Source organism: Oreochromis aureus, linkage group 4, assembly GCF_013358895.1.
Source record: "Oreochromis aureus strain Israel breed Guangdong linkage group 4, ZZ_aureus, whole genome shotgun sequence".
NCBI lineage: Eukaryota > Metazoa > Chordata > Actinopteri > Cichliformes > Cichlidae > Oreochromis > Oreochromis aureus.
In genome coordinates this window covers 6,582,188-6,599,523 of record NC_052945.1, presented here as the reverse complement: position 1 = coordinate 6,599,523, position 17,336 = coordinate 6,582,188, and the positions used below count along the sequence as shown (strand labels likewise).

At 38.7% G+C, this 17,336-nt stretch overlaps 2 protein-coding genes across 3 annotated transcripts; one reads left to right on the top strand and one right to left on the bottom strand.

The window, feature by feature from the left end:
• Nucleotides 1–3,718: 3,718 nt before the first annotated feature.
• pheta2 (PH domain containing endocytic trafficking adaptor 2) lies at nt 3,719–9,019 on the bottom strand. Of its 2 annotated transcripts, none has more exons than XM_031750657.2 (4): nt 8,883–9,019; nt 5,161–5,249; nt 4,763–5,063; nt 3,719–4,468 (listed from the first exon to the last, which is right to left on the bottom strand). In XM_031750657.2, exons 2-4 carry the CDS (start codon nt 5,239–5,241, stop codon nt 4,065–4,067), a joined length of 786 nt encoding a protein of 261 aa, XP_031606517.2. In that variant the 5' UTR covers nt 5,242–5,249; nt 8,883–9,019; the 3' UTR covers nt 3,719–4,064. The 2 variants fall into 2 exon arrangements, with proteins under 2 accessions (XP_031606517.2, XP_031606526.2); XM_031750666.2 differs by lacking the exon at nt 8,883–9,019 and adding an exon at nt 7,112–7,423.
• On the top strand, nt 8,500–15,288 carry cd2bp2 (CD2 (cytoplasmic tail) binding protein 2). The gene is made up of 7 exons (XM_031750645.2): nt 8,500–8,597; nt 8,932–9,010; nt 10,367–10,496; nt 12,969–13,126; nt 13,324–13,894; nt 13,971–14,056; nt 14,752–15,288. The coding sequence occupies exons 2-7, from the start codon at nt 8,936–8,938 to the stop codon at nt 14,860–14,862; spliced, it is 1,131 nt and encodes a 376-aa protein (XP_031606505.1). The 5' UTR covers nt 8,500–8,597; nt 8,932–8,935; the 3' UTR covers nt 14,863–15,288.
• The last annotated feature ends 2,048 nt before the right edge of the window (nt 15,289–17,336 follow it).

Below are 17,336 nucleotides of genomic sequence, written 5' to 3'. Positions count from 1 at the left end.
ATTAATAAAACAAGCAACAGCAAGAAATATAGAAGCAATATTTTTTTACTTAATCCTCACATCATGCTGTAGAAAAGAGAGCATGTCTGAGGATATTCATGCTTACTTATATACGACTTCTATTTGTATTTTACCACCGTCCTTTCTGGATGCATTAATGCAAATGCAAACTGGTCTGTTTTATGAAAAGATTAGCTTTATTTATTTATTTCCCCTTTCTTTTTCAGTCTTTTCAAACCTGTTCCATCATGATGAAATGGGACATCGCCAAAACTGAATTGAATTAATAAGGATAAGGTGTAAACAAAGAGAGCTTAAACAAATTATTTATCCAACAATCTCATTGTTTAATAATTAAAATGTTAGTGCAAACAATTTAAACATGTTAGGGATGCAGATTACGGTCACAACAATGAAACACGAAAAGCAAAAAACAACTGAAAAATAATAAAAACAACATAATTATTATGTTTATAATAATTAATAATCTAATTGAAATAAATAAACAATTAAACAATTTCTGCTATTATAGGTCACAGATATACAGGGGGTGATAAATGAAATGCCTAAAACATTTATTTAGTAGCAAAAGAACAATTTACAAACACTTCCTGCATTCTGAAAGTAATTTTAAGAAAATGTCCTTAAATTATTAATAAAAGTTTAATCCTAGAGAAAAATCAGATATTATGTAATGTGTGGCTTAATTAGATTCTTAATACCCATGCAGGGATAATTTAACTTTACTTAACTTTCAATATTTAACTTTTTTATTGGACTAACCAAAGACATAAGGGATAAGCCAAAAGTTTTGCACACCAGTAATTTAATTTTTAAACATGTAAACATTTTTCTGATGTCCCTTAGTTAAATAAAATTTTGATTGTGGAAGCAGATAGTCGCTTCATATGTAAGATTAATTCTGAGGCCTGAAAACTACAATACTACCTTTTACAGGCAGAATGGCAATTAATTTGCAATGTGTAGTGTGAGTGGCTCTTTTGTGTAAATCAGTTTTTTCTCATTTTTTGTGTGTTTGTTTTTTCCGAAGGGGTGTTGCGAGCCTTAAATGTACGACAACATGCCAGACAAGTGAAAGCACCATTAATCTCTGTCTGAGGCTCTGCCTTCTCATCACTACAGAGGTGTGTGTTTTCTGATTGGTTACAGTCATGAACACTTTCCCACCTGTTTGGCCCCCTCTCACACCGTCTACCCCTCAGGCTCCCACCCCCTTAAATATAAGGGGATTACTTGGCAGGGTGATGGCAGCAGACATTCCCAGAAGAGCATAAAAGGGACAGCTGAGTGCGACCAAAATAGCTAAATAAACCTAACAGTCTGTCGATGTGCCCCCCCCCCCCAATAGCAAAATGCTTTCCTTCATTTGCTCTTTCAGGTTTTATATCTAAATCTACTTCAGAGATAATCTCTTTTCATTTCATTAATCAGGCACATTTATTTTTGTTCTGTGGTTGAGACTGTTTGTGTTTCCACTTATCTCCCCTCCAGCCACCGATGACTCACACCTCTGCTTTTTACTGGTTTCCAGTCCCTCAGTAATCTGAATTAGGCTGGTGTTTGTTTTCACTGGACGTGCAGGAAATCCAGGGTCTGAGTCTCAGTACTTACTTTGTATTCCTGTTGACCTTTGACCTCTGTTTCACTAGACCATCAACATCCCGTTGTAGGAGTTATATGTATCACACCATATGGTGTCAGTTTTTACTTTTAAGAGGAAGACATGGATAAGATAAGATTTACCTATATTTTCTTTTTCTGTACACTTCATTTATCGCTCATACACGGCCACTTTAGAATCACCAGTTAACCTGAGATGCACTGTGGGAGGAAACTGAAGAAGGCAAACTCCACACAGAAACAAACATTCAAACTGGAACGTTTTTACTGTGAGGTGACAGTGCCAACACGTGCAGCGCCATATTAAACACCACTGAGACTCTGTATTTTAGCTTTAAAATGGGCTCCATAATCTGCTCCCACATTAATCATTCAGTGCTTTTACACTTTAGGATTTACTTAAACAAGTTAGATCTTGCAACTTAGAGAAAATAATAAATCGTATTACTTCAGTGTGACATTTTAAAGCATTTAAACAGATTGCATTGCTTCTAATATCAGAGTATGGTGACCACTGTATCTGCTTTAAACAACATTTAGCCTGTTCCTTTCTGCTGTTTTAACACTGTGTGAGTTTGTTTTTTTATTCTTGTTCTTTATGTGATTGTGACTGAAGATAATAACAACAACTCAATGGCTTCCTCTTTGATTTTTGAAAGGGAAAAGTTTTGATTTTAAAATCGGTCTTCAGTAAAATAACAAATAAATCAAAGTGGTTTTCTTCAAACTGGCCCTTCTAGTTGGACACGAGAGTCAAGCACTTCTTAAAAAATATGCAAACGAGCTGCAACATCTCAAACTTTTCACAGATGTGTCAGCTGCTGCAGTTTACTGACTTCACTGTCTGCACAGTGTGTTTACTCGCCGCTGTGGCGGAATGCTTTCATACAGATGTGTGTGTACATTGCAGGCGCCTGTGCTGTAATGTGACGCATCCCACCACGCTCTTGAGAAGCCATCTATCATTTCTGGATGACTGGTATGTATGTCTGTAGGGTGTGGAATGTGGAGAAGCTCCCTGCTTGACCTATGGGGAAGATGGCCTTAGCAAATTGGAGTGACACGGGAGACATGAGAGTTTGTAATGTCATACTGTGTGTTTGATCACCGTCCAGTCTGAGGTTACTCTGTTTGGTTATTTGAGTCCATCTGTGATTGTGTTACATCAATCGCCATTCAGTGAATTTCAAAAGCACTTCAGGTGTCTGTTGTTGTTTTTCAAGTTGCAGGACAGCTGAATTGTGGACACTGCTGATAAAAGTAACCAGCAACTAACTTAACTAAAGCCACTTAAATTTCTTAAATATGTAAACCAGCTGCATTCTTTGTGTGTCTTGCATGTTTCCATAAATCAGTCACACACTGTGCCTGCAGCTCCCTCTACTGTTCATGTTCCTTTACTGCTTCTTGTCTGTGAAGTTTCTCAGTCATCCAGGTCACTTCTTCTTTTTCTTTCGGCTGCTTCTTTTAGAAATCACCACAGCGGCTCATCTACCTCCTCTGTCACAGCGACCCTCCTTCACTACATCCATGAATCTTCTCTGTGGTTTTCCTCTTTTCCTCCACCCTTTGTCCAGTATATCCACAATCCCTGCTCTTCACATGTCCAAACCACCTCAGCCTTGCCTCTCTGACTTTCTGATGTCCCTCTGATGTACTGATTTCTAACCTGCGAATGAAAAGCTTAACATCCTCAACTCTGTCACCTCTTGTATTTTTGTCAGTGCAACCATCTCCAAACCACTACATGATAGCAGGTCTCTCTACCATCTTCTAAACCTTCCCTTTCACTCTTGCTGCCATCCTTCTGTCACAAATCACTGGTGACACTCATGCTTGCACTCTCTCCTTCACCTCTCTTGTGCACTTTCTTTTGCTTTGGATGGTATTTAAGCTCATCTACCTTCAGGACATGGACTTTCTTACCACCACTGTTAATCACAGGCGTAGATTTAAGAAGGGGCTCTTTTGAGTTATGTTTTCATTTGCATTTTGTGCATCAAAGTTGTGTGTCAACATGCCAACGAACCAATTACAAGTCATAAAAAAAACAATAGACAAGTTTCATTTGATCACACCATGAATTTCATATAATACTCTTTTATTTAACACTGCATCATGGTGGGCGTCCCACAGCAAGAAAATCACAGGTGTAAAATATTGCCATGAAATATAAAAATAAAAGGCCCCTTTGAACAGCATCTACCCTGCTTTACATTCCAGTGTGTTTTCACAGAATCTAGTAAATCGGAACTTTGTGTCGAAGAGTTTAAAGCTAATCTAAAAATGATCAGCGTTGATCAGACAGATGTCAGGTGTCTGCCAAAAATGTCAAAATACTAAAACAGGCTCGCTTCCTCTTTGACACACATGACTCACCCCATCTCAGTTCCTCCTAAGGAAACACTAAACTCTTTTTTCTTTCACCCCAGGTCAATAAGATCTTGTTCAGTGTGGTCCTCTTCTTTTTGCCGACTTTTCAGCCAGTCCTCTCGCACTTTCTTCACTTCCTGGCCATAATATTCATGGAGTGTGCTAAAATCCTCGAGCGGGTCAAATCCCACCAAAGGCCACTCCCCATACAAAGGTGCCGGTCCATTAAGAGGTGTGACATGAGCATGTCTCCTGGTCCAAAGTTTGGGGGACTTTTTTGCCACTGCTTTAGCTGGTATGGAAGGTGCTTGTAAAAGGGTGCTGGCACTGAAGCTCCTCCCCTCTCTGACTACTGCTGTTTGCTGTGTTGTGGTGAATAAGAAGCTGTTTGTGGGCAGCTTGAGGGCACTGACAGAGGGGTGGGACTCACCCAGGCTTTGCTGCTGCTTAGCTTCTGTGAATAGAAACCAAAATATGAACAGAGAACCCTGCTTGTATATATAAAGTGTAAAAATTTCAACAGTTAAATTTTACATTCAGGTTATGTGCTGTGATATCTCAGGACTGGGGGAAATAACTTGCTGTAATCAAACCAGACTATTCTACTTTGACGCTTTTTTAAGAGCTCAGTGAGCCGTTTAAGTACAGCCAGTTTTTTCAATAGATTAAAATCATATTGAGAAAACTGGCTGATTGAAAGCAAAAAACATGAGAATTTGATGTATAGGTGGCAGTACTCCTAACACACCTTCATACTGTCTCGCTAGGTCTTTCACCAGCATGGAGAGGTAACAGTGGCTGGCTGAGTGGAGAGCTTTCACCCAGCTCTCTTGACCCTGGCGATCTACTGCTGCAAATCTGTAGGTTTTGAGTCCAGGCCCAAACACCAGGGAGAAGGTAAAATGTCCATCGGTCTCCGAGTGCTGAACAGCACACCCTTCCAGCACAATGACACCCAGCAGGTGTCTGTCAGCTGGGCGCTCCTGGTAAAAAAGCAAGTTTGCCTTCAGGACAAACCACCGCCGGTGGTAGGTGTCATTTCGGTTTTTCTATGGGGACATTTGAGATAAATAAAGTCAAACAAAAAGATTGTATTTGCACATGAAAAGTGATTTCACATTGTTTATGATGTATATCATCTCAAACCTTTTTGTTGAGATATCCCTCTTTATCCACTGGAGATGTGCACGAGAGGTAATGGGTTAAAATCTTCTCATGAAGCTTCATCACAACAACTGAAAAAGAGAGAGCGCTGATAATAACAATAATAATAATACATTTTATTTAAAAATAGCGCCTTTCAAAGCACCCAAGGACACTGTACAATGAATAAAAACACAAAAACTGGAAATATACACAGAAATAAGAATAACAGATAAAAGTTACAGAGGTTTAGACATAAGCAATTTTAAACAGATGAGTTTTGAGAGTGGACTTAAAAAGAGAGAATGAACTAATATTTCTGAGGTCAGGGGGTAAGGAATTCCAAAGCCGAGGGGCAGAGCAACTAAAAGCCCTGCCCCCCATTGTAATCAGACGAGCGGAAGGAACAGAGAGAGAAAGAGAAGATGAAGATCTGAGGCACCGGGATGGGAGGTTCATCTGTACTAAATCAGAGAGGTATGGTGGAGAGAGAGAATGAATAGCCTTAAATGTATAAAGGATTATTTTAAAATGGATGCAAAATTTAACCGGGAGCCAGTGAAGCTGCTTCAGGATTGGGGAGATGTGGTGGGTAGAAGAAGTCCTAGTAATAATACGGGCAGCAGAGTTCTGGACACGTTGAAGCTTGTTAATAGATTTTTGTGTGAGACCAAATAATAATGAATTACAGTAATCAATCCGAGAGATGACAAGATTATGGACGAGAATGGCAGTGGCATGAGGAGTGAGGAAAGGGCGGATGCGATTAATGTTACGGAGTTGAAAATATGCTGCACGTGTAACATTATTGATATGTGAATTAAAGGATAGTGTGCTATCGAGAATGACACCCAAGCTTTTCACAGAGGGAGAGATAGGGACCAACGAGTTATTGATAGTGAGAGAGAAATCGTTAATTCTGGATAATAATCGTTTAGTGCCGACCAGGAGAAGTTCTGATTTATTGCTGTTGATTCGGATGATATTTATACCAAAATCTGCACTAGATGTAACAAACACATGACAGAAGAGTGACACGGCAAAATATGCATGGCCCTTAAATTACTGTACTTGTTTTATGTGTGTCAAAGCAATGATTTTAAAGCACTAAATGGATTTGTTGGTATGATACAAAACATCCATGAAACTTAAAAAGTAAAGGCAGGTGTTGAAGAAAACAAATGTAAATTAAAATAAAAATGAAAAAATACTTGATGAAAATTATGAAAAGTATGTGTACTAATAAAAACTAACATCAGTTTTCATCATTGTCAGGCTAGTTACATTTATTAACATGACCTGCCTGATTTTACACAAGGCTTTAATTTTCCTACATGACTGTGAGTCGACCGCATCCACAAAGTGTTGTGGATGTAGCAACATTTTGAAACAACAGAAAAAGCTAAAAAACGGACTCAAAACTAAATAAATAATTTGAAAAAATTAAGCAATGATATTTCAGGTCATCAGAGTCAAGCTTACTCTGTGTTCCTCATTACAGTGAAACCAAGCAAGACAGATTTTATCTTCTGTTTCTAGTGAAACAGTCTGCTAATATTAAAAGTGTACAGATTATTTAACTTTAATGGGTTTGTGTACCTTTAACTTTTTGCTTTTGATTTTAATGTCTTTTAAATGTGATTTGAATGAATTTTAAGCCATTTAAGCCACGCTAAATAATCTCGCCACGTCATGTCACGGAGGAACCAAAAAACTGCAATACTTGCATATATAGCAGTAAAAACTACATCCAACACAGTAAATTTATTACTGCTGTAGTGCTGTGCTCATACTGCTATTTTAACCATTATGAGCTTTTTCTATAAGTAAGTTACAGTCACGATGAAAACAGTTGTATAGCTGTGCAGCTAAATTGTATCTACCATAATCCGACAGTTTTGTCTAGTAACTATAAACAACAGTGACATAATAGAAAACGGTGACTCAGACTTACCCCTGCCAATGATCAATCGCTCACAGGGTCAGTTTGCCCTCTCGCGTGGACTTTACCTTAATTACATTCGCACATATTTTCTTTTGATTCTTGTCATTCCTGATCGTGAAGCCGATTGTTCTCCTCCAGATCCAGACAATGTTTGAATGTATAGTTTCAGGTTACTACCACCGGTTCTCCCTCATGAACAAGAGGACGAGCGTTGAAATATAAATAACTCGACCCACTTCCTGGTAACAAAACCCTGGTAACATTATATTCTCTCGCCTCTGCGCTTGAGTCTGCTTTGAGCTGATGGGTCATACACCAGCAGTTGAAACCAACCTTCCTGACAAGAAGTGCTACCTGGAAGTGAGATGCTCAGCCCTCTCACTTCTGCATTTTGTGTTACTTGATCTAAACTTAATATCAGTTAAGTTTAGATCAAGTCTCTCATTGTATGTGTAGCAAATGTCCCTTGATTCTTGAGCTTTCTTCAGAAAAAGTTAATATTTTTCCATATATTTAAAAGCAGAAAAACATTAAATGACCTCCTGAAAATGTGGCTCGTCATTTCTTTGCTTGTGTCTATTTTTGACATCCACTTATCCTTTTTATCCTTATGGCCCTCAGAGAATTTAGAATCTAAAAGGCTCCAACATGTAGAGACATCCAAGGCCTTATACACTGAGGAGCCCTTTCTTGGTATATGTCTTATATACTTTGGATATTCATCGCTGCCTACTGTATTTTTGTCAGTGCCACCATCTTCACATCATGGCATCTCTCACTACCACCTTGTAAATCTTTCTTGCTGCTTTTTTTTTCTGTTACTCATCAGCCCTCACACTTGTATCCACCAACACTCCCCTGCCTGCACTCTCTTTTTCACCTCTTTAGAGCGTTGTTGTTTAGTTTGGATGGTTGATCTACTTTCACTGCCTTTAGCATTTGCAGCTTCACTGTTACACCCGCCTCTGATTCACACACATGTATTCTGTCTTGCTTCTACTGACTTTCACTAACTATTCTCCCATCTCATGCATTTTCTTCCTTCATCACCACCTCTAAGTCTAAGAACTTTCTCTTTACTCATTAGTACTTTTCTATCTCTATCTTTAACAACTAAATCCTATCCAGCTCGACCTCTCTGCCTAACCAATCGTTACAAGTTCTTTTCTCCTTTCTTAGGGTCCAGCCTCACACACAACTCACTATATACGTCTGTAATACACGTATTTCTGAAATATACAATCCAATTCCCCAAAAGTTGATTCTGTTCATCTAGCTTTATCAGTGGATGATTCAGTGATTCAGTGAACAGAATCAATTTTGGGGGATTTTTACTTACCTGGATGATTGAGCATGCATCGAGACAATACAATACAATTCATACTCCTCGTCAGCTGGTGGCGGTAGTGCGCCTTATCATTGTTTGTTAACGACAACGTGAAAACATGAAAAGAAGAAACTGAGTCGAAAACGAACGTCGTTTGAATAATTTTCGGTAGGTTTTTACATCATTTTACAGCAAAACATTACTTTAATAGATTCCTTTTCATATTTCACCTATTGCGTGCAAATATTATACTCAGTAAGTGTTATTTCACCTCTACAAAGGCGTTTTGAGATGTAGTATTTGTTTTGCATGTGGTTTGTAGCTCATGTTTTTGGCTAACATGTTAGCCACAGAGCTAACCCGTGTTGCATGTTCACGGCTAATTATTACAGCGTTACAGGGTTACGCGCCTTAAAAGTTTCATAAAACTGCGCAAGTAACATCACAGCTCACCTTCAGTTGTCGCACGGGAATAAAACAGTCACTGTTTTTCCTCCTGTAGCACCATGTCGAAAAGAAAAGTAACATTTGAGGATGGCAACGGTGAGTTTGACCTCGAAGACGATGTCCCGAATAAAAAGGTAATGCTGTCTTCTTTACACGGTTATTTAAAAAGTATAGACTGCTGTGGTGGCAGAGGTTAGCAATAATTATTTTGTAGTGCAATTAGATTCTTACTAGTTGTTTACAGCCAAGCATCACACACGTACTTTCGATATCTCCAATGTTAAAATGGCACAATAATGCGCAAGTATAAGTCAGTTACCGAAATTTAGTATTTGTCATTGTCATGGATACAGTTGTGTATATAGTCAATAATAATGGAAAGATTGTGGCTGATGCTGACACATACTTTCGTAGAGTGAAACAATCTGATGTCATCATATTGGCCTGTATTCATCTATTATGTATTTAGTGTATTGAAAAACGCAAATGTGTGGTCATTGTTTAGCAATGTTCCAGCTTTTGATGTAACAAACTAGTTAGCAACATGTTCTAAAGAGACAGCTTAACGCCACATAAGCATCTGTACCAGAGATGCTCAAAGCAAATGCAAAGCTGCAGATGTTTACGTACAGTCAGGGCATGCATCTCATGCTAAATTTGGGCTTTTAACGACTTTTTTGAGGTGTTCTTTCCCAGAATGGAATTATTGTACAGCATATATCATTGAGACTTTAAAAAACAAAAAAATAATTTGGAATTTGTCTAATCCATGCAGGGTCATAAGTGTACATGGCTGGCAGTTTGAAGTGTCCCTCAGTCTGTGACTTATAGTGCACATCTGTATTCAACGTCTGCTGGACTGTCTCTTTATTAATTTAATCCTTCTCCAGTTCACACATACTTTTAAGCCCAGTCTGAATACTTTGAAGGGATTTATTCATAAAATGAATAAAACAAACTGTGATTTAAAAAGCAGCCAAAAGTACTTGGTGATGGCAGTTTCAGAGAAAGGCATAAACACTTCACAGTGTGATAGCAGTTTGGCAGGGTATTATCTGTCAAGCCCCATGGTGTGAGCACACATTTATATATCAGTCATTTATAGTTCATAGTCATCCTAAAAACACAGATGCATTGTATAAGCAAATAACTCTAGTAAAGACTATACTTGGTGGCCTAAGAATTAAATTTGACCACAGCAGAAGCAGCATTAACTGAGAGAGTTTTTCGTGTGTTTTGGCACTGTTAATAAAATGTTAGAGCCTTTTTATCCTTTTTTTTTTCTTTATGATCATTTTTGAGACGAAACCATTAAAAGCAAACTACTCTGTGTGTGTGTGTGTGTGTGTGTCTGTTTTGTTTATTTTTCAAGAACAAATTGATGAAATAAGAGTAGTCAATATATCTTTATTTTTTTTAATTTTATGTCATTTCAGTTCACTTGGTGAAATATTTGTGTTATTTTTCTTTTTCTTCTACTCTTAAAATAGAGTTGTGAAGCTGTCAGCGGACCAGGCTCCAGGTTTAAGGGTAAACATTCCCTCGACAGCGATGAAGAGGATGAAGGAGAAGACACAAACAGCAGCAAATATAATATTTTAGACAGTGATGATGTTGAGGGTATGTTGATTATTTAAGCTGTATCTGTAACTCTTAAGTGGTCTTGGTTACTCTTCACATGTTTATTTCCCCCACACTGAGTCAAATTTAGAGCGATTTCTTTAAAGGGACAGTTTGTTTTCTTAGAATTGGGATTTTATGAGATATTATGATCCCTTTTATTTCCCCCTGGAATGTTTTGCATATAGTAGAGGTAGTGCCACTTTGGAAAAGTAATTGCTGAAGGGGATAACATATCTTAGGTCTGTTAAGTTGACAAACATTTTTGGCCAAATGAGTTTTAGTTGACTGGTGATTTCAGTGTGTCTTTGTCAGCTGAACAGATACAGAGACACATCGTACAGCCTCGTGTTATCTGAGCAAATTTTTGGAGGATTCACTAGAGCATTGCCTTGTTTTACTTGGCCTTCATGCATTGGTCGTAGTGTCTTTTTAGTTAGTTGTGTTGCTTTAAAGTGCAGACACACAGCACTCTTTGTATATAACTTCTACTTTGTTAACAATAGTTGCTAAACCCAAAGCATTTCGAAATACCAAATGATGAGTCACTCTGAGGGACAAGCGCTTCACCTTCTGCAGTGCCAGACAGTTTATTTGGCACTGCATGTCTTTTTCCATAGTGTTAGTCATCCAGACTACATCTAGAAAATTTCAGTTTGTGTGGTACATTCACACATGTGGTTAGGTACTCAAGGTTTTAACTGTTGGAGCATGTATTCTGAATATCACATGATTGTACTCATTTAATTGTGGGAATCCAAAGTCCTGATCAAGATTATACAGGGTGGGCCATTTATATGCATGCACAATAATAAAATGGGAATGGTTGGTGATATTAAAGTCCTGTTTGTGGCACATTAGTATATGTGAGGGGGCAAACTCCTCAAGATGGGTGGTGACTATGGTGGCCATTTAGAAGTCGGTCATCTTGGATACAACTTTTGTTTTTTCAATAGGAAGAGGGCCATGTGACACATCAAACTTATTGGTAATGTCACAAGAAAAACAATGGTGTGCTTGGTTTCAACGTAACTTTATTCTTTCATGAGTTATTTACAAGTTTCTCTTTGTTCACAGCCATTGACATGTCGAAGGGGTTAACACGTGAGGAGCGGATCGAAATTATGTTGATATCTGGTGAACGCAGTAACCGGGTCATTGCAGCAGATTTCAATGCAAGACACCCTACGAGACCACCCATCTCCCATGCTACAGTTAGCAAACTGCTTGCTAAGTTTCGTGAAACTGGTTCAGTGTTGGATTTGCCAAAATGTGGACGCAAGAAAACTGTCACTAATGAAGAAACATCAGTGGCTGTCCTAGCTTCATTCAGCAAGAGCCCACAGCGTAGCACTTGCCGCATGTGACTGGAGAGTGGCATTAGTCGAACATCCCTTCGGCGGATGTTAGCTACTCATAAATGGCACCCTTACAAACTCCAGCTACTGCAGCATCTCAACGAGGATGACCCAGATTGGCGCACAGAATTTGCAGAATGGGCAAAACAAAAATTGGAACAGGACCCTCAGTTCACGCGGAAGATTTTGTTCAGTGATGAGGCAAACTTTTATGTGAATGGTGAAGTTAACAAACAAAACCACCGCTATTGGTCTGACACTAACCCACATTGGATGGATCCCTCCAAGACTTTTATCTTTGGGGTCATCTGAAGGCAATTGTCTATGGTGTGAAGATACGAGATGTGTAGCACCTGAAACTACGGATACTGGATGCCTGTGCTGGCATTTCTCCTGCGGTGTTGCTATCAGTGTGTGAAGAGTGGGAGAAGAGGGTTGCATTGACAATCCAACACAATGGGCAGCATTTATAAGTGGTCAGAAACTTGTAAATAACTCATGAAAGAATAAAGTTACGTTGAAACCAAGCACACCATTGTTTTTCTTGTGACATTACCAATAAGTTTGATGTGTCACATGGCCCGCTTCATATTGAAAAACCAAAAGTTGTATCCAAGATGGCCGACTTCTAAATGGCCACCATGGTCACCACCCATCTTGAGGAGTTTGCCCCCTCACATATACTAATGTGCCACAAACAGGACTTTAATATCACCAACCATTCCCATGGTATTACGGTGTATCCATATAAATGGTCCACCCTGTAGTTTGCTTAATTATGTGTCCCTACCTAATCCCACTTTAAAGAAATCAAACTCATTTTAGCAAGAGGGGGTGCTGAATTCTCTGATTTCTGTCCTGTGCAAGTGAAAGATGTCGTTTTGGCTAAATCAGGGTTTTTCCTACACAGAGCGAATTTTGGCAGGACCCCAGCGGGTTTTTAGTCACAGCCAATGGAAATTCACAAGTGAAATAATTGGTCATAAATAACCAGATGCAAATAAAGTAACACATACATACTGCTTTGCCAAAGACCCGCTCTGAATCAGGAAAAAACCCATAAGCATCATTTGTGAGTAGTTGGTTAATACGACCATGCCAACTGTGTTTTCAGGTCAAGAGGGAGCAACCATTGACTTTGATGAGGGAGTTTCTATTACTCCTTTCAACCTGGAAGAGGAGATGCAAGAAGGACACTTTGACTCAGAGGGAAACTATTTCATCAAAAAGGAGCAACAGATTAGAGACAACTGGCTTGATAACATTGACTGGGTAATTAAGTTCCTTTTTATTATACCACTGTTAATTCTTTCTCTGTCACTATTTTTATTTCTTGTCTGCTTTCTTCAGCCGGAATCTGCTTTTGAGTGTTGGTGTCTGTGTATTTCATGGGTTTGTAATCTCATTTTGGTGACAGGTGCTTCATATTTTAAACAGTGTTCAGTAATAAAAGTCTCTTCTTTCTTCAGGTGAGAATAAGAGAGCAGCCTTTCAAAAAAAAGAAGAAAGGTCTTGGAGCCAAAAGGACACGCAGAGCAGGCGATGAGGACGAGGCAGAGGAAGAAAAACAGAGAGAAGAACAGCAAGCAGACCAAGAAGAAGAAGAAGAGGAGGAGGAAGAGGCAGAGCCTCCAGAGGACCCACTGGCATCCTACACACAGCACCAGCTCACTGAAGCGGTCATCGAACTACTGCAGCCTGGAGAAACAGTCGCTACAGCGCTCCGTCGGTTAGGAGGCCTTGGAGGACGGAAGAAGGGAAAGCTGAGGGAAGAAGAAAAATCCACAGAGGAGACCAAAAGGGATACGGAAAAGCTTGATCGGCTCACAGCGCTAGCTGACCGACTGGTTGGATCCGGGATGTTTGAAATCTATCAGCAAACCTACGAAAAACTGGCCTACATGTTGAAGAGCATGACTAGCAAGCGGCCAGCGGTGGGGGGTGAGGAGGAGGAAGAAGGAGATGAGCTTGACATGTTTGCTGACAAGTTTGATGAGAAGCATGGTGAAACAGCTGAGGACAAAGATGACAATAAAAGGGGTAATTTAGTTATTTTATCTACTTTAATTTTCAAAGACTATATTTTTGGTTTAATCCCATTTTGCCTTCCATCCAGTGAGCGATGAAGTGATGTGGGAGTACAAGTGGGAAAATAAGGATAATTCAGAAGTCTACGGCCCTTTCACAAGCCAGCAGATGCAGGTACTCTCCTAAAACTACTTGAAATTGAATGACAGGACTTCTGTTAAGTGTTTGTAGGTGACTGTTTAAAATGATCAAAAGCGAAATGTTTCCCTCTGTGGCCATCGATAACAGTAATCGAATCTTTTTAGACTAAAAATTTTTTCATCCTCTAAGTCTGAGGCCTGGGTTTCCAACTGGGAATGGGTGGAGTGTTCATTCCGTGTTGGGGAGGTGTTCAAGTATCTCAGACTGTTACAGCATCTGCAGTAATGCAGACACTGTACTGATCGATTGTGTTGAAGACAGAGTGTGAAGGTGTCGATTCTCTGGTCAGACTATGCTCCTAATCTCAGCTATGGTTTTGGGTAGTCATTGAAAGAATGACATCACAGATAGCTGTAGCAGAAACAAGCCTCTTTGGAAGGAGGCTGAGATAGGGTGAGGTTGACTGTTTGGGAGGGTGTCCCCCCTAGAAGAGCTGGAGGAGGTGGCTGAGAAGAAGAGGTCAGGGTGTCTCGGCTGATAAGAGGCAGAAAATTAATGAATAGATTATAGCATCTTATACTGTACCTTATCCTAACTGTAAAGGTGTTTGTTGTGGATCTCTAGAGCAATGTAATAATGAACCTCATAGAGTTAACAGCTTTTAGGTTTAAGGAAATTTAAAAACCCTAATAACATTCAGCTTTTCTTTGTTTCTGGTGTCTTTCCAGGACTGGGTGGATGAAGGCTATTTCAGCAGTGGTGTTTACTGTAGGAGGGTGGACCAGGAGGGATCGCAGTTCTACAGCTCCAAGAGACTGGACTTTGAACTCTATACATGATTTACATCCAGTATTGAAAAATTTGAACATAATATTATGTTTCAGCTACAATCTGTTCTCAGCCTTTTCATGATTTCTTTTAGGGTTTTGGTGTCAGATCTGCCATTTTAACACTGGTTTTGTTTTCTGTACGCTGTTTTTTAAATAAATGATGTATGTGGTGAAGTAATCTGACATGTTTCTGTTAATCTTAGAATCAGATGACTCAATTTTAAGCTCACTTTTATTTATTTCTTGACATGTGCTGAAAGTTTAAATAGCCTTTCAAGTTCACAGTACATGTAGCGCATTTTGAGAGACTGAATTATTCAGTTGTTGTAGAGTATTTTACACTTATAACCATGGTAAAAAAAAAAAAAAGTACACCCTCTTTAAATGATAAGGTTTTACTGTCAGGACATAATAAAAAAAGTAATCTGGTCAAAACATCACATATTACAGAGTGTCATTATTTAAAACAAGCCAAAACGCAGAAGCAGTGTGTGAAAGCATCCTCACTGGTTCCACAGATGGATACAGTTGTGGTCAAGAGTTTACATCCAATCATGGGTGTGAATGTCATCGTAATTTTGGGGATTTTAATTAATTCTTGGAACTATTCTTTTTCCAGGGTCGAATGATTATGCAGTGTGCATCTTTAATGTCTTTGAAAAAGAACAACTGGGTGCACATGTTTATTATTTTGGATTTTGTCTAATCCACACAGGGTCAAAAGTATACATACAGACAAACATACAACCCACTAATATTTGGCTAAACTTCCCTTAGCAAGTTGGACCTCAACCAGATGCTTTTGGTAGCCATCAACAAGCTACTGGAATAATTCTGGCTTGATATTTCACCACTATTCTTGGCAGAATTTGTGAAAGTTTCCTGGCTTTTAAACACTCCACAAATTTTCAATAGAGATAAGGTCGTGGCTTTTGATTGAATGTAAGTGACTCAACTTTTATGCATTTTATGTTATAAAAGGGAGTATAAAGAAGTATAAGCTATAATCCTGCCCCTTCTTATTTTTAAATAAATGACTGCAACATTCATCTTCCTTTCAAAAAAACTTATGGCCTACATATATAGAGATGTAAATCACACCAATGCATTAATATGTATACAAGCTATACAGCTCATTCATATATACATACATTGACCTATATCTACACAAACATATGTACTCATAGATTTAGTCACGCAATAAATCACTTACGTAGAGTCAATGTTTCGACTCTTTATCCCAGATTGAATAAATTAAGTGGGTAAGTAGCAGCCCACTGCTGACTCAAAGCAGAACTTTTGGCAGTTTTGCTGGTCCCCAAGTAATTCCATGGAGGAAATACATCTGCAAATATTTTAGAGAAACAATCGTTGCGTGCCAGTCAGTCTGGGAGGGGATATATGGCCGTTTCCAAACAATGTGAAGTTCATTATTTTACAGTGAGAAATATTATTTACAAGTGGAAAACATTCAAATATTCACAGTTACGAAGCTTTCCATGAATCAGGAGTTAGTCATTGAGTGGACCATGAACTCTTCTATACACTAAAGTTTTCTAGAGACAAATCTGAGGAGAGTTAAAACTGAACTGAAACTGGGTCATACAGCAGGACAGTAATCCCAAGTACAGCAGCAAATCTGTCACCGAATGGCTGAAAAAGACAGGAATCAAGGTGTTGCAGTGGCCCAGACAAAGGCCAGACCTCAATCTGATTAAAATGCTATAGCATAAACAAATCTGGCAATCCTCACTGAACTGAAAAGAAGAGTGGGCCACAATCGCTCCACAATGATGTGCAAGACTGATAAAGCCATACAGGAAATGTTACAGGTACTATTAAGATACTTCTGCCGTGGAAAAATGCACATTTTCCATACAGAAGAATATACGTAGAAAGTAGAAAAAACAAAATCCAACTCTGATCAATTTGCGTGCATGTAACAAAAGATGGTGAATGTTGACAGTGTAGTAACTGTTTGATTAGCTGACTGATTATTTAATAAACATAAGAAAAAGAAGCGGTTTGCTGTTGGATGTAAAAAAAAAAAAATCTCACGTTGTCACACGTTATACTAAATTGAATATTTGGGAGGTTTATGATAATATTTGGTATTTTTATGAAATTATGCGAACAAAACTACTTATTGTTGCATTAATAAGTAGTGAAAAAAACTACAACCATTCATTAAGACTATCAAATAAGGCATAAGTAAAAGAAAGAAATTAATTAAACTGGTTAAAAACGTATTTGTTAAATATGAATTTTGACCCTGTAGAACATCATTCTGATTCGATGCCATATTCATTTTATTCAATTTGGCCGCAATTGTAGGTTTTTAAGATACTGGGTCACCCGAGGACGTTAAAAATATAATTTTTGCAGCCATTTGTCTTTGCGATCCTATTGGTTGCCCTCAAACGACGACCTTTGAGATCTTCTTCTGATTGGTCAAATTTCAACAGGACTTTCCGGGCGGAAAA

Bases quoted from the DNA above. Each gene is read 5' to 3' on its own strand.
- pheta2 (XM_031750657.2), bottom strand. From the start codon at position 5,241: ATGAAGCTTCATGAGAAGATTTTAACCCATTACCTCTCGTGCACATCT. The intron at 5,064-5,160 runs GTTTGAGATGAT...ATGTCCCCATAG, and splicing joins AGGGATATCTCAACAAAAAG to AAAAACCGAAATGACACCTA. The intron at 4,469-4,762 runs GTGTGTTAGGAG...TTCTATTCACAG, and splicing joins CCTAGCGAGACAGTATGAAG to AAGCTAAGCAGCAGCAAAGC.
- cd2bp2 (XM_031750645.2), top strand. From the start codon at position 8,936: ATGTCGAAAAGAAAAGTAACATTTGAGGATGGCAACGGTGAGTTTGAC. The intron at 13,895-13,970 runs GTAATTTAGTTA...CCTTCCATCCAG, and splicing joins CAAAGATGACAATAAAAGGG to TGAGCGATGAAGTGATGTGG. The intron at 14,057-14,751 runs GTACTCTCCTAA...GTGTCTTTCCAG, and splicing joins TCACAAGCCAGCAGATGCAG to GACTGGGTGGATGAAGGCTA.